At 48.2% G+C, this 15,222-nt stretch overlaps 1 protein-coding gene across 3 annotated transcripts in view; it reads right to left on the bottom strand.

The window, feature by feature from the left end:
* Positions 1 to 15,222, bottom strand: part of GULP1 (GULP PTB domain containing engulfment adaptor 1) — a 147,408-nt gene that overhangs the window by 40,350 nt on the left and 91,836 nt on the right. For all 3 annotated transcript variants that reach the window (XM_070421662.1, XM_070421664.1, XM_070421663.1), the window contains exons 3-4: positions 10,091 to 10,161; positions 5,890 to 5,951 (exon numbers count right to left, since the gene is read on the bottom strand). In XM_070421662.1, the coding sequence (XP_070277763.1) occupies positions 5,890 to 5,951; positions 10,091 to 10,118 (90 nt within the window). In that variant the 5' untranslated portion in view covers positions 10,119 to 10,161. The remainder of the gene's footprint in view (positions 1 to 5,889; positions 5,952 to 10,090; positions 10,162 to 15,222) is intronic.

Here is a 15,222-nt window from a genome sequence, read left to right as displayed (position 1 = left end):
CACCCTGCCCTGTAGGGGCTGCTTGTGAATACAACTCCTCATTCGAGGGCAATGGAAGTAGCAGGGAGTGCGCCTTTAATTTCCAAATCGAAGGCAGGCAACCTGCGCCTTAAGTAAGAGAATTACCATCCGTCTCCACATCCAGTGAAACCACAGACGTGACCTCAGGCACCGAATGAGGAATGTGCTCTGGTATTTTCCGTGGCTCTAACAATAAACCTGCAAGAGCGTCTTTATTAGCACTGAGTCCCGGCTCAAGAATGCATTCTGAGAAAATAGAAAGTAAGTGTTCTAAACGCACAATCTCCCATTAAGAATGGCCTTGCCCGGCCTGTGTGGCTCAGTGGTTGAGCATCGACCTATGAACCAGGAGGTCACGGTTGGATTCCCACTCAGGGCACAGGCCCGGGTTGCAGGCTCGATCCCCAGTGCGGGGCGTGCAGGAGGCACCTGATCCGTGATTCTCTCTCATTATTGATGTTTCTACCTCTCTCCCTCCCTCTCCTTTCCTCTCTGACATCAATAAAAACATTTTAAAAACAAGAAAGAATCACATTGACAGCCATGGTGAGGTCATGACAAATTAGATGCTGAGGGAGCACCTCCCGCCATGGCATCAGACGTGCCCTCCCCTCTCTCCCTCCTCCCCCTGGCCCTCTCTCCCTCCTCCCCCTCCCCTCTCTCCCTCCTCCCCCTCCCCTCTCTCCCTCCTCCCCCTCCCCTCTCTCCCTCCTCCCCCTGGCCCTGGCCTGTGTGACCTGCTAGCTCCCCTCCTCACAGCTCCACCCCCTCCCCACCGGCCGAGGCTCCCTATGCATTAGGGCGCTGAACAGTGTGCCTGGCATTGGGCCATGGAACTGTGTGTCTCTGAGGAGAGGGGCGTTCACAAGTGGGAGTGTGGCCCTGGCAAGCCCGGTGCCCAGGAGGCGGGGACGGGGAGCTCCAGGTTGGGCCTGCAGTTGGCCTGGGGGAGCGGGGACGGCCTGTAGGCAGGTATGTTCTGGGAGGAGGCAGTGACAAAGGATGCTTGTTCTTTTCGGTCCTGGCGAGCTCTCAGGAGTAAATTGCTACAAACTGCTCATCAGAAGAGCAGAAGCCATCAGCAGGGGATGGGGTTGTCCTTCCTCACAGAACAGAGTTCTCGAAGGGAGACGTTCTCTGCTGACACGGAGAGACCAAGGGCTCGTGTCCCAACGCCGGAGGCTGCTGCGTGCAGCCCTGGTGCGGGGGGCAGGGGGGGTGTGGGCTCACACTCTGAGACGCTAGGATCTGGGCGCCCCTGATCAGCTGCAGCGATGGGCACGGCTCCACTTTCTCTAACCGCGATTTCCTGATTTGTAAAGTGGGGGCCATAAGAGTAAGCGAAGTTTATAAAGAGTTGGCATAGCCTGGCCGGTGGTTGAGTGTCGACTTAGGAACCAGGAGGGCAGGGTTCGATTCCTGGTCAGGGCACAGGCCCAGGTTGTGGGCTTGATCCCAGTGTGGGGCGTGCAGGAGGCAGCCGATCCATGATTCCCTCTCATCACTGATGTTTCTCTCTCCCTCTCCCTTCCTCTCTGACATCAATGAAAACAAACACATTTTTAAAAGAGAGAGTTGTCACGGCATTGCCTCTGCACAGGACTGACATAGAAATGGGGACTGACATAGGGTCGGGGACGGACATGGGGACGGGGATGGACATAGGGATGGGGACGGACATAGGAACAAGGACGGACATGGGGACGGGGACGGACATAGGGATGGGGACGGACATAGGAACAAGGACGGACATAGGGACGGGGACGGACATGGGGTCGGGGACGGACATGGGGACGGGGACGGACATGGGGATGGGGACGGACATGGGGACGGGGACGGACATAGGGACGGGGACGGACAGGTGCCTGACAAGTCACAGGCGGTGGGAGCGCCAGGGGGGTGAGGACTGCAGCGGGCGCACGAGCAGGTCAGTCGCACACGCCAATGGCCAGCCTGGCCCAACCCCAGGCTGGTCGAAAGGGGCCGATGAGAGGATGTGACTGAGGAGAAGAACAGCTGGAAGGACAGGGTGTGCGGGTGAGGACGTGGAGAAGGCAGGGCTTTACCAGAACAAAGGACTAAATAAACTTGACACCATCCAGTCCTGCGAACTAGAGAAGGAGTCACAGAAAGCCCGGCTGCGAGGGGCCTGCCTGGCTGCCAGCTGCCAGCTCACCTGGGGCAGCTCCAGGTGCCCGCTGCCCGGGGAGGGCTCGGTCCACACAGCCCATGTTCTCCTAAGACCTGCGGCCCTCGGATGGCAGGTGTGGTGACCCAGGCAGCACCGCACGGTGGACTGTCCAGGCCCCACAGCTCTCGCGGTCCTCAGGCCTCGCCGTGGGTGCGCTCGGCGCTCATTAACACTGCCCGGCGGCGGCCAGAGCAGAGGATCGAAGCCAAAGCCCCCGCTGGGCTCTATTACCAGCTGCCCACCAGACGGGCAGGAGGGAGCAGACGCTCTGGTGAGAAGAGACGGGACCTGGGATCCGACTTGTTTCACTGCCCGTGTCTCCAAAACCAGGAGCTGCCCCACCTGCCCCGGCTTCTCCAGGACAGGGCGCCAACGCAGGTCTCTCTCACCCTCTTTTTAAAATGTATTTTTACTGATGTCAGAGAGGCAGGGAGAGGTAGAGAGAGAGAAACATCAATGATGAGAGAGAATCATGGACCGGCTGCCTCCTGCATGCTCCCCCCCCCCCCCCTCCAGGGATGGAGCCCACAACCTGGGCCTGTGCTCTGACCTCCTGGTTCATAGGTCAACCCTCACCACTGAGCCACTCTGGGCTAAAGTGTGGGTCTGCAGGCTCACTCTAGAGCAGGGGTTCTCAACCTGTGGGTCGCGACCCCTTTGGGGGTTGAACGACCCTTTGACAGGGGTCGCCTAAGACCATCGGAAAACACATCTATAATTACATATTGTTTTTGTGATGAATCACTATGCTTTAATTATGTTCAATGTGTAACAATGAAAATACATCCTGCATATCTGCTATTCACATGACGATTCATAACAGTAGCAACATTACAGTTATGAAGTAGCAGCGAAAATGATTTTATGGTTGGGGGTCACCACCACATGAGGAGCTGTATGAAAGGGTCGCGGCATCAGGAAGGTTGAGAACCACTGAATTAGAGGAAAAGTGAAAGGCTCCTACGAAGTTCACTGTCAAGCGGTTCCTGTGCCTCGAGATGATGAACTGACTGAGCCTCCTCGCTAACCACATGGACGGAAGGACGGGAAAGGCAGGGGAGCCCCTCACGTGTTCTCCATTTCCCTGAAACGACAGCCGGCACACTCTCACGCCCGCTGCTTGGCCGGCTGCTCTAGAGCCGCGGCCGCCGACCGGCGGGCCGGGGCCACCGTGGTCCGGGAGTCCGCGAGGCTGGCGCCTCGGCTGCACAGCAGCGGGATCCGGGCTCCTGGCCCATCGGGCGCCCGAGCGCGTCTCACCCATCGCTCCCACGGACGCGGCCGCTGCCCGACCCGAATGCTCGCGAACGTTTCACGTGACCGTTTTCTTTGCTGACTTCCTTCTGTTGGCGCTGCTGCCGATATCTTTATTTCTAAGATCCAAACTCTCCTCCGCTAATTCGTAAACCAATAGGAACACTGCGCTGAAGGGTAATTTATCACACAGTCACCAAAAACAATCCGAGAAGCATTAGCAACTTGATCTTGTTCTAATACAGCTTCTCTCTGCCATGACTCATTAGCCCACATAATGTCACTTCCTCTCCTCATTAACTTCTTCCTCGTAAAACTTCCTCACAGTCTGCAAGGGTTTGCACCGACGCCCTTGCATTTCTCCGGGTGACTTTAGGGCGAAGGCGGCCCAGGCATTGGCATCTTGCTCCCTGAAAACTCAGAGTAGGTGACGTACAGGCAACGTCTTCAGGTGGACTAGCAGATCCATGGTCACAGTGGCCCAGAGTTCAAGTTAAAGGTAGCTCTAATGGGCCCTGGCCGGTGTGGCTCAGTGGATAGAGCGGCAGCCTGCGGACTGAAGGGTCCCAGGTTCGATTCCAATCAAGGGCATAGGCCCGGGTTGCAGGCTCGATCCCCGGTGTGGGGCGTGCAGGAGGCAGCTGATCCATGATTCTCTCTCATCATGGCTGTTTCTCTCTCTCCCTCCCCTTCCTCTCTGAAATCAATAAAATATATGTGTGTTTTTTTTAAAAAGGTAGTTCTAATTGGAACCTTTCAACCCTATAGAAACCCCCTTTTCAACATGAGACGTTTCAATCACATATAAAAATACACAGTCTGTGGTTAGTTTCCCCTGAAGGACTTATCCTACCGCGATCAGGAATAGTGTCACACAAAACGGAGCCAGCTCCGTGCAATGACGTGCTTTTCTACATTATTTTCTGTGTGGTTTTCACAGTCTCTCAAGGGCCGATGAAGACTGCCTGCGGGCGAGGAGGGTCCTACTGAGGCAGTTCTCCCGGTCAGTTAACTAAGCTTCCCAGGCTCCGTCCTGGCAACCCAATCCTCAGGGGACCTTGGGGCCATTCATAAGCAGGGCAGTGACTTCAAGTGTATGGGTTTTACAGAGAAAATATTTTAAAGTCTTTTTTTTTCTTTGCTGCAAAGTCAGCAAAAAGCCTAGTTGCTTCCCTCTGCAAGTTCACTGTTGGGGAGCAGCTCTGGGCGTCCGGGCGGCGTTTAAGTGCTTCCTGTGCTGACTCAGGCGCGGGCCAGCCCCCAGAGCGGCCCCATTAAGCCCCATCGACTTTCTGTCCCATGAATTTTTAAAAACGTTTTTCCTGAAATAATGCCTCCTACCCCATCTCATTCTTTCCCAGCACCCGGTCTGCTCACCCGCAAGCTCTTAAATTCTCTTATGAAAATAATTTTCTCATTTTCTCTTTTCCCCACAGTCTCCCCGGGTGAATTACTTGAGTCTGTCACACTCTCACCCTCCCAAACTCAGCTAATTCATTCCCGTCTCTCCCACATAGATTTCTCTGAAATCTACTTCAGGTTTGGTGTTCACTAACACCAAATTAATACCTTTTTAAAAAAAAAAATATGTTCTTATCGATTTTTAGAGAGAGAGGAAGGGAGAGAGATAGAGAGAAACATCGAAGAGAGAGAATCATTGATCGGCTGCCTCCTGCACGTCTCCTACGGGGGATCAAGCCCTCGAGCCCTCAAGCTGGGCATGTGCCCTGACCAGGAATCAAACCGGCAACCTCCTGGTCCACAAGCTGGTGCTCACCACTGAGCCACACCGGCCGGGAATAACACCTTCCTTTAAAGACCATTTTGTTCACTGCATTCATCCCTCCAGTTTTCCAACACTGAATCGAATTTTGAAGACGTGGGGTATAGGTTGTTTCTATGTATTAAAATGCAGCAACCAAACAAAAGCTTCACCCCAAAATGATTTTTGTTTGTTTTCTTAATGGTTTAAGCTTTGTTTGTCCCCTTTTTGGCATGAAAAATTACATTCATTAAAACTGCAGCTCATTTCTCTCATCCCCGGGTTAGTTTCTATATTTTTCGGCGTAATGCAACATTAAAATGTTTCAAGGACACTCATTAGTTGGTTATTTTATTTTCTACAGACCATGATTCTGCAAGTCACTTTAACAAGAACCCAAATCATTTAAAGACAACACATGCCTAACATAAACAGAAATTGTGAAGGGTACCGCTTTTAAAAAATCACTTATTTGGAGACAAAAATAAGTTTTCCATACTATACCCTACAAAATGATTTTATTTATGCAAATTTTTCTCAGGGATCATACACCAGGAAATGCCAATGCGTAAACAAACTTTCTAAGATCAACCAGGAATGACTAATGTCATCACAAATACGTAACAAGTAAAATTCAGTGATATTATAGGAACTGCTTTACCTTTGCATTGTAGGGAATGTAGTGTTTTGATAAAGCTTCAGGCGTGTGCATCCATGTTTTGTCTGCAATGAGAACACACAGCGTTAACTTCAACCACAGGCTCTGAGGGCGTCACTCATGCGTTAGCACATGTGGGAGAGCATCTCCGATCCCCAGGCAGACGTGAGAACAAAGGGACTGACAGCGATCACAGCATCCTCTCCTCGATCTAAAGGTCCCTGCTCTTCTTGCCAAGTGTTTGCAAATACTGCAAATGTTACTGCGCCCCCTGGGCTCTGAGTAATTACACCAATTATGTGATTAATTTTGTGATAACTTTCTCATTTTACTTTCATAAATTACAGGTTATGTTTCTTGATTCTCTAATGAAAAAAGTCATTTTCTCTTTATTCATTATTTAGCAAAGAATGAACAACTTAATAAAGGGAAATTTTAATATTAAACTAATAACTGGATTTATATAAAACAGAAATAAGTCAACCTACTTAGGTCCATTTAGAAATCAATATGATATTAGGATGATTTTTTAATCTAAGCTTAGAGAAACATTAATTGTGAATCTACTATCAGCAGTTTTTTATATAAATAATCTTAATTTGAAATGTTTTAGAGGAACAGAATATTAGAAATAAAAGTAGCTGAAAGGATAGAAGACATTGAAACTAATTTGGATTGTATATTCTTGATAGAAATATAAAATATACTTTTCATTCTATTTTTAAACTTTATACATTCCACATATCATCCCAAATATTTTGTAGAATGCACAAATAAGCAAAAAGCAAAAAAATATTAACGTTTAGTCAAACCAAATGTTGTTGGATGAAAGGATGCATATGAGTGGATCTAAAGAGAAATAATACTTAAACATTGAAATCTAGTGCTATGCCCTGACCGGTGTGGCTCAGTGGATAGAGCATCGGCCTGTGGACTCAAGGGTCCCAGATTCGATTCCGGTCAAGGGCATGTGCCTTGGTTGCGGGCACATCCCCAGTGGGGGTTGTGCAGGAGGCAGCTGATCGGTATTTCTCTCTCACCGATGTTTCTAACTCTCTATCCCTCTCCCTTCCTCTCTGTAAAAAAAATCAATAAAATATTTTTTTTAAATGAAATCTAAGTGCTATGCACTATGACTGTATCTACTCTCCAGTATGTTAAGTGTTAAGGAAAATAAAGTGTAATTAATTAAATTATTTAATCACATTTGTTCACTTGCTATATTCATATGTTTTGTTACTAAATTACTCATTTTTGTGTAATAAATAAATTTTTATTTAAAAAATTCAGATAGGAAGCTAAGGTAAGGAAAGGAGTAATAACACAAATACATTTCTTAAAATGTAACCAATGATTACGAAGGTGGACTGGTTTTTACAGAACGACGAACAACTGTGCAGAATGAGGACTGGGTCTCTCTCAGACCCGGGAGCTGCCCCGCACCGTCAGGATCTGGAGCTAACCCAGTGCGGAGCCCGCTACCCACTCGGGGAACAGCAGGCACACCCCGACCCGAGGCGGGTGGCTGGGGACCAGGAGGAAAGCCACTCTGTGGGGATCTCGGGCAGCAGCCTGTTCCCTGGCTTCAGAGGCACCAGGTGACCCGGTAAGGCTGCAGCCGGGGCCTGGTCAGCTCTGAACCGCGGTGACACGGTGAGCTTCACCCCAGGGGACCGCCTGGCTGTGTCAGAGCAGAGGACACACTGTGTGCTGGGGCTAGTCATCGGACAGGTGAAGTAGATGTTATACTCGCTAGGGCTACCCTTCAACTCCCGTGTCAGGTGTAACAGGGATTCCCTCGTACGGCTCCGGTTTTCCAACTCAAACTCCAATCAAGCCAACAGCAGTATTGGCGGGACCTGGGAGCAGCGGCTCTAAGAGCTTTTCCTCTCACAGCCTCGCTGCCTGAGACATTCCGGTGTGACGGGGACCTCAGGGAGGACGCCCGCGCCCAGGCCAACCGGGAGTTAGAGTGACAGGCTGATCAGTCGCTGCCTAAGTGTGTGTAACCCCGAGACCGGGAAAGCAAGAGGAATAACAGGAAACGCAAAGAGGATGAGACGAAGTAGGAAATAAGTATTTCAGCTTCAGGATTCTCTAAATCACGTTAATTTTCCTTGTGGTCATATTCCCACAGTCTTCAAATGAGACAAAATACGCAATGCCTGGGTAGCGGGCTTGATCCCCAGTGTGGGGCGTGCAGGAGGCACTCAATCCATGATTCTCTCTCATCATCGATGTTTCTTTCCTCCTCTCCCTTCCTCTCTGAAATCAATAAAAATATATTTAAAATAAAATAAATAAATAAAACCACGGGAAAGGGAATTGCAAGCAAATAAAAAGAGAAGGTCCAGGAGGATTTTTTGTGTTTGTTTTTAAAAGATGGCATGACTACAGTAATGAATTGAGATATCGGGTTTTATGACTGTATTACCACATAATTATTTGTAGATATTGTTTTACTGGTAAAGGAATTAAGAAAGAAACATTGTTTTACTTTTGGCGTATGTTTTAAATCAGAAGCAAGCTACAGGCCACAATAAATGTCTCCCAGCCTCACCCTTATCAAGAAAAGATAAGTAAGATGATAATTTCCTAGCTCCCCAGGGCCCAGAAGCACCCGGAAGTGACATCACCTGAACCCCCACAGAAGGCACGAGTCCTCCCCACCCACCAGAGGAGCACATGGCTTCCTCACAGAGAAGGCGGGGCCTGGAGTGATCCCATTATGTTTCCGCACAACTTGGTTGAAATGTTTTCCTACATTCAATCAATGACCACATCATTTCTCGCTATTTGTCCTTTATCTAACGTGGTCTCATGACCACATGACCACATGACCACCTTCCCAACATGACCCATGACCAGGCCCAGGTCCTCAGCCCGGCTCCCTGCTGCGTGGCTGGAAGTCCTACAGTCATCCCAGCCCTTCTCATCCGGCAGCTTCCACGTGTCAATCAACTCGGAAAACACACTGTTCCCACTCTGGCTGGTGTGGCTCAGTGGATAGAGTGTAGGCCTGCAGACTGAAGCGTCCCAGGTTCGACTCCCAGTCAGGGCACATGCCCGGATTGCAGGCTCCATCCCCAGTAGGGGGCGTGCAGGAAGCAGCCGATCGATGAGTCTCATCATTGATGTTTCTCTCTCTCCCTCTCCTTTCCTTTCTGAAATCAATAAAAATATATTTTTAAAAAACCTGTTTCCAACAGCGTGGAATGGAACAGAACAGTCACTAGTCACACATTAGAAAATGAACTGGGACTGTGGTCACGACCCTGCTGACTTGATTCTTCAGCCATTTTCTGCCCACAAGGATGCATTACTCTACTTTCCCTGAACGAGGTAACACTAGCGGAGTGCTCTGTCTTCCCTCTGAGTGCATCATAGTTGGTAAAATGCCATGTTTTCCTCCCCCTTAAAATATAAATGACACTGTTTCTTTCATTCCAACACTGATAATTTTATTACATTTATATTTATTTTAAATCCCTACCTTAAAATTACTAACGAACTTATTTTGGCCTCATTGCTATCAATTCACCCATCATCCATCCTCACATACTATTCAATATAAAGTGAAGCAGCCCCCGGCAGTGGCTCAGTTGGTTGGAGCATCGTCCCATCCACCGAAAAGGTTGCAGGTTCCATCCCAGTCAGGGTACATAGCTAGGCTATGGGTTTGATCTCTGGTCGAGGCACTTATGGGAAGTAGCCAATGGATGTTTCTCTCTCACACTGATGTGTCTCTCTCTCTCCCTTCCTCTCTCTAAACGTATCCTCAGGGGAGGATTAAAAAAAAAAGCAAAGCATACTCACATACATACACATACATGAGTGAATTTAAATCAAGGTAAGCTTATGTGAACACAAAGAAGTTAGTGGTTTCTGGCTACATAAGGTGAAGTTTGAAGTGATTTCAGATCATTTTAATTTTTGCAATTTCACACCACAGAGTAAAAATGCCAGAGAGCTTACCATCACAAATGCATTCTGAACCAGGTACATTGAACAACTCCGCTCTTGCACTAGGGTGACAACCAAACAGGGTCACCTGGCAATGTTTGCAAATGCGTGTGCTCTATCTCACTTCACTCCTGAACCCCCTGGTTGGATAACAGAAGAACTGGCGGCTTCACATCGCTATTTGACTTTCATCAGAATTCATGCTGAACTGACCCCAGGGCCATCAGATGGGCACACTTACCTTTCTTTCTGCTAAAAGCCCGGTTCATGATGGGGGTCAGCCGAACAGGTCGCTTCAAGCACACTTTATGCCTATGAAAATAACAAGATCGTAAAGAATCGGTGAAGAAGTGCTGACCAAACTCCTTTAAGCAAATGCATTTAAAACTTTTAAAATATTTGCAAACAATCTCCCAAAGGACACGGGGTAAGAATGAACATGACGACTCAAATTTATGGGTGGCCCAGCAGGTAGGATTCCTCCGAAGTTCCTACATTTTCTTGATTTTCTTCTATTGCACATCTGTCACTAATGATATTTATTTGTAAATTTGAGGGGGGAAATCTAGTAAGCAGACCAACACTGGGAAAAGGCCACCGAGAGTCTACAGGGAACAGTGCCTGCTGCTCACCCAAGAGCCAGCGGCGAGGGCGGGACCTGTCACAACCCATAGGACATCGATTGGATTTACTAACAACTGTCTTACTTCATACGTAGAAAAAAAATGAAAACTAAAATAAATGATGCTTTGGACCCACTTAACAAATCTTAAAAACAAGACCCCCCAAATTAAACCTTTTCCAAGTAACTTCACTATATCCCAAAATTTTATTCAAAAATATTTTAAGAGCTACAAAAGTATTCAATAACCAACATGGTAAAATCCACAATTTCTGGCAACCAAAAAAAAAAAAAAAAGAATCAGGCATGCGAAGACAAAAAATAAAATAAAAATAACGGGGAGAGAAATCAATGAAAACTGATCCAGAAGAATGACACGGGTGATGTGGTGGCAGCCACAGGCATTCGGAGACACTCCACGTGCTCAAGAAGCTGGGCACAGAGGAAGCAGGTGAGCAGAGGCAGAGACGAGATATAAAAGCAACCAACTCCAGCTTCCAGAAACGAAAACCACAATGTGGGGCATAAAGAATACACTAGGTGGGACTAATGGTAGATAAGACACTGCAAGAGAAGAGTGGTGAGATTGAAGACACAGACACAGCAACTCACCTACCTAAAATGTAACAGACAGGAAAGCGGGAGGGAGGGAGGGAGGGAGGAAGAGAGGGCCACTAAATTGTGGAAAAACATCAACTTGTCAAACAGTCCCTGAAGGAAAAGAGAGAAGAGGAGCAGAAAAATATTTGAAAAAAAAAAAAAAAAAAAAAGGCTGAGAATTCTCCAAAAATATAAACCCAAGGATTCAAGAAGCTTAACAAACCCCAAATACAAGAAACAAGAAAACTACACACATATCAAAATCAAATTGCTTAAATCCAGGGAGAAAGAGGAAATATTAAAAGCAGCAAGAAAAAAAAAAAGCACATTACATACAGAGGAACAAGATTAGAACGGCAGCAGTTCTCAATATCTTTAAAGTATGGAAAGATCTAAAACTTAATGTAAAAAGAAAACAGATAATCTCATTATATAAAGGGGAAAGTTAGAGTGATTTTTAAGGCCCATTTTGAGTTTCTTTATTAAACACCAATATATATTTTTTGCTTTTATCTTTCTAAAGGATCCATTATAATGAATTATAAATATTGTTAGAAAAATTTATAAATTCATTTGATACGTAGTAATGTTCAAAAATATAAATGAATATATGTAATCAATAAAACAATATACACTTCATAATTTATTGAAACATGATCACTCTAAGCTTAAAGCCAACTGGAAGTTTAAATTGCTTAGTAAACATTTAAAATACATTATAAACATTGAAGAAGGTAGAAGTCATTACATGAATTATTTTAACCCCAAATTTGTCAGTAACTGCATTTGACAAAACACCGTGAGGCCAACTAGTATTAATTACTCCATAAATGTTACCTTTTGTGGGCCTACATTTTTTTTTTAAGTTGGAATCAACAATCATTTCTTTAAATAAACCCGGCACCTCCAGGTTGGAAAACTGATTTGCCAAAGGAAACGCACTGGTATTTATAGACAAGTTCAAACTCCGGAGTGACTGCTAATGGGCGGCCGCTTCCTGCTTGGCAGCCTGCTGCCCACGCTCCCCCTCAGAAAAGCTAAATCGCACGTGATGGCGAAGCCAACATGCCTGGTGCGCACACTCCAACCTGCACCACAGCTGCTGCTGCGGTTCATTTTTATCCTCGTGTGCCTTTAAAAGTCAACTTTGTAAAAATTCTTTCAAGGTTAAAGTTTGTTGTGTTTTTTTTTTTTTTTAATCTAAAAACTGATGAAATCATCGTTCACATACAAGCCATAAATCATTTTAAAATCCAGCCCTGGCCAGTTTGCTCAGTGGTTAGAGCATCGGCCTCTGACGGAAGGGTCATGGGTTTGGTTCTGGTCGGCAGCACGTGCCTGGGCGCAGGCTGCATACCCCACCTCCACTGGCTCTCCCCTTCCCTTCCACTCTCTCTAAAAACCAATGGGGAGGAAATATATCCTCAGGTGAGGATTAACTAACTCACTCACTACATACATACACACATACATACATACATACACACATACATACATACACACATACATACACACATACACACGTACCCGGCAGCACTCATGGCCGTGCTGGGACACCACAATATTCTGTGCAGAGCCTGGTGCAGCGGAGGCAGCCCTCTGCCCCCCACCAGCCTGAGCCACGCCCCCCAACACACACACATCCGCTCGGCACCTCCAGATGGCACGGCCCAGGCCCTTCTGTGTCCTTAAGACCAGAGTGAAAGCCCACGGAAGGGGACGTGTTCGAATTCTCAGTCGCCTGAGCGATCTCTCCCAGGGACCTGGTGGGTGTCCCAATGCACTTCCACAAATGCTATACATTCTTTTAAATATATTTCCATCGATTTCAGAGAGGAAGGGAGAGGGAGAGCTAGAAACATCAACGATGAGAGAGAATCATGGATCGATCGGCTGCTTCCTGCACGCCCCACACTGGGGGTGGAGCCCGCAATCCGGGCCTGTGCCCTGACCGGGAATCGAACCCTGATCTCCTGGTTCATAGGTCGGCGCTCAGGCCCTGAGCCCTGCCGGCCGGGCCCTGCCTTCTACTTTGATCATACACAGCAGCGCTGCACCTTCCCAGGCCCGTCGTTTCGGTCATTTCACCCAACACTGGTACCCACGGCCTCAGAGGTAAGTGTGGCTCCAGGCCCCGAGGGGACAGCGTCTCTGGGGAAGCACTCGGTGCCTTTGAGAGACGAGAACAGGAGTCTGACTGCTCAGCTGCGGCTCCGAGTGCAAGACTGAAGGCTCGATGGATCTTATCCTAAATTTATAAAACGTATATTGTTTGAAGACTCAGTTGATCTACAGGCAAAGCCACAATCTCGAAATCTCACTTCAGTGTCAAATGTCCTGCCTTTTTGTTGGGATTGAAAGGATTTTTAAACTTTTATTTAAATCTCCTGCATTCACGTCAGCGGATTTTAGACTGGAATTTTGTACAGGAAGCCCTCACACTTAATTCTAACCATCAGTCACTGCCAATGCGCACAGACTCGCCATTTTATTCATTTCGTAAACTTTTGCTTCAAGAGCGTTTTCTTTCATCGAGGGAGAGAGAGAGGAGAGAGAAGTGTTCCTCCTCCGCCTGGCCAGCAGCCTGGGAAGAGGCTTCCTGATGCGAGAGCATCTCACAGTGTCTGGCTTCCCTGGGAGGAAACCGGCAGGAAATCTAATCTTTAAAAGCAGCTTCCAAATATTTACACGGGCGGGGCCTTCCCTGCTGTCTGGGGTGGGGGGGGGGGGGCGGGGGGCACTCCGCCATGCGCCCCCAGGGATGCCCTCCTCAGGGAGCGGGAGTTCTGCTCCGGGGCCTCTGCTCCGCCTCTGCCATCACCAGGTCCTATCTTTCACTTCAGCGGGACCAGGGGTTCCTTAAGTCTGTGGATTTCTACCCGCCCTCCCCACTGAGCTGCCAGGCCTTCCTCCTGGGAAACCTCTTCCCCTCCCTCCATCCTGACAATGGGAGCTTCACACCAGCCCGGAGCCTGGAAAAGAATAGCATCCAGGAAGCTCCCCGCCCTGCATTCTGGGAGCGGCTCCTGCAGAGACCCACCCTTCCCCACGGGGCTCAGATAAGACTCAGGGCGCTGTTTACTCTTAGCCGCTGTTGGACAAAGACTCTCCAAACCCATTACTTGCTGCAGAAACGATTAGCTGCGCTGTCCGGCCACCGGCTAATCTGGACGGAACACCTGCTCCCCTTCCCCACCCCTCAGCTAAACCGCTCCCCTTCCCCAAACTCCTGAACCCTGACCCGCCCTCCTTTTGGGGCTCAGCCCTTCCTGGGGAACTTTCCTGAGAATAGGCTGACCTCAGGGCCACAGAGGTCTGCTCTGCAGCCCCTCTGCACCCGCCCTGTCATCCTCCCTCCCCAGCCCCTTCCTCTGAGCCTCCCTGACTCCTCCTGAAGGAACACCCTTTCCTCCCAGCTTCCAGGGTGAGGGGCACTGTCTCCAAGGCAGCCACCGCCCCTCACTGCAGGAACCTGTCCAGGGAAGGTCTCCCCGTCCCCACAGCCAGGTTTCTTCTTTAGTTGATGCTCCACTTGCTCAGAGGCACAAAGGTTTCTGGCAACTGAGCCCCAGGCTCCTTCACAGAACGACCTGCACTGTGGACGAAAGGGGCCACATGCTGACCTGACAAGCTCAGGGGAGGCCTGCATGGCGGTCTTGCAAACTCAGACCTACAGTCACCACAAAGGATGGTCTGAAATTAAACTTTAAAAGCAGGTATGGTGGGCAGTTACGTCCTAGGCCAGTATCTTCACTGACAAGGTCAACCTTTACCGTAACTGAGCCTATCTGTCTTTCTGCATCTATGATAACACACCCTCGAAATGTCTGGGTAACTTGTAACTTCCCTTTTTCTGGGCACCACCAAATGTGCTGGGCCCCAGGACAGAGACCACAAATCCCTTCATCATCATGTTAATTGATCCTGCACCCACCTAAGTATGTGTCCATCATTTTACTTTTTATCCAATCCCAGGGGTTTCCCTGCTTTGCTTTATCCCTCCTCCTTAATCTGTCACCAATGGATTTCATGTATAAATACAGATGTAACCCGCCATTCTCCGGAGCACTATCTCAATTCATTGAGGTTCTGCTTCCCGGCATATGTCCACAGTTTGGCTCAAATAAACTCACAAAAATTCCTTACAGGTT

This window comes from Myotis yumanensis, unplaced genomic scaffold (genome assembly GCF_028538775.1).
Source record: "Myotis yumanensis isolate MYYU_CA2020_CCGP unplaced genomic scaffold, mMyoYum1.0.hap1 SCAF_8, whole genome shotgun sequence".
NCBI lineage: Eukaryota > Metazoa > Chordata > Mammalia > Chiroptera > Vespertilionidae > Myotis > Myotis yumanensis.
This window is presented reverse-complemented; position numbering and strand designations above follow the sequence as displayed.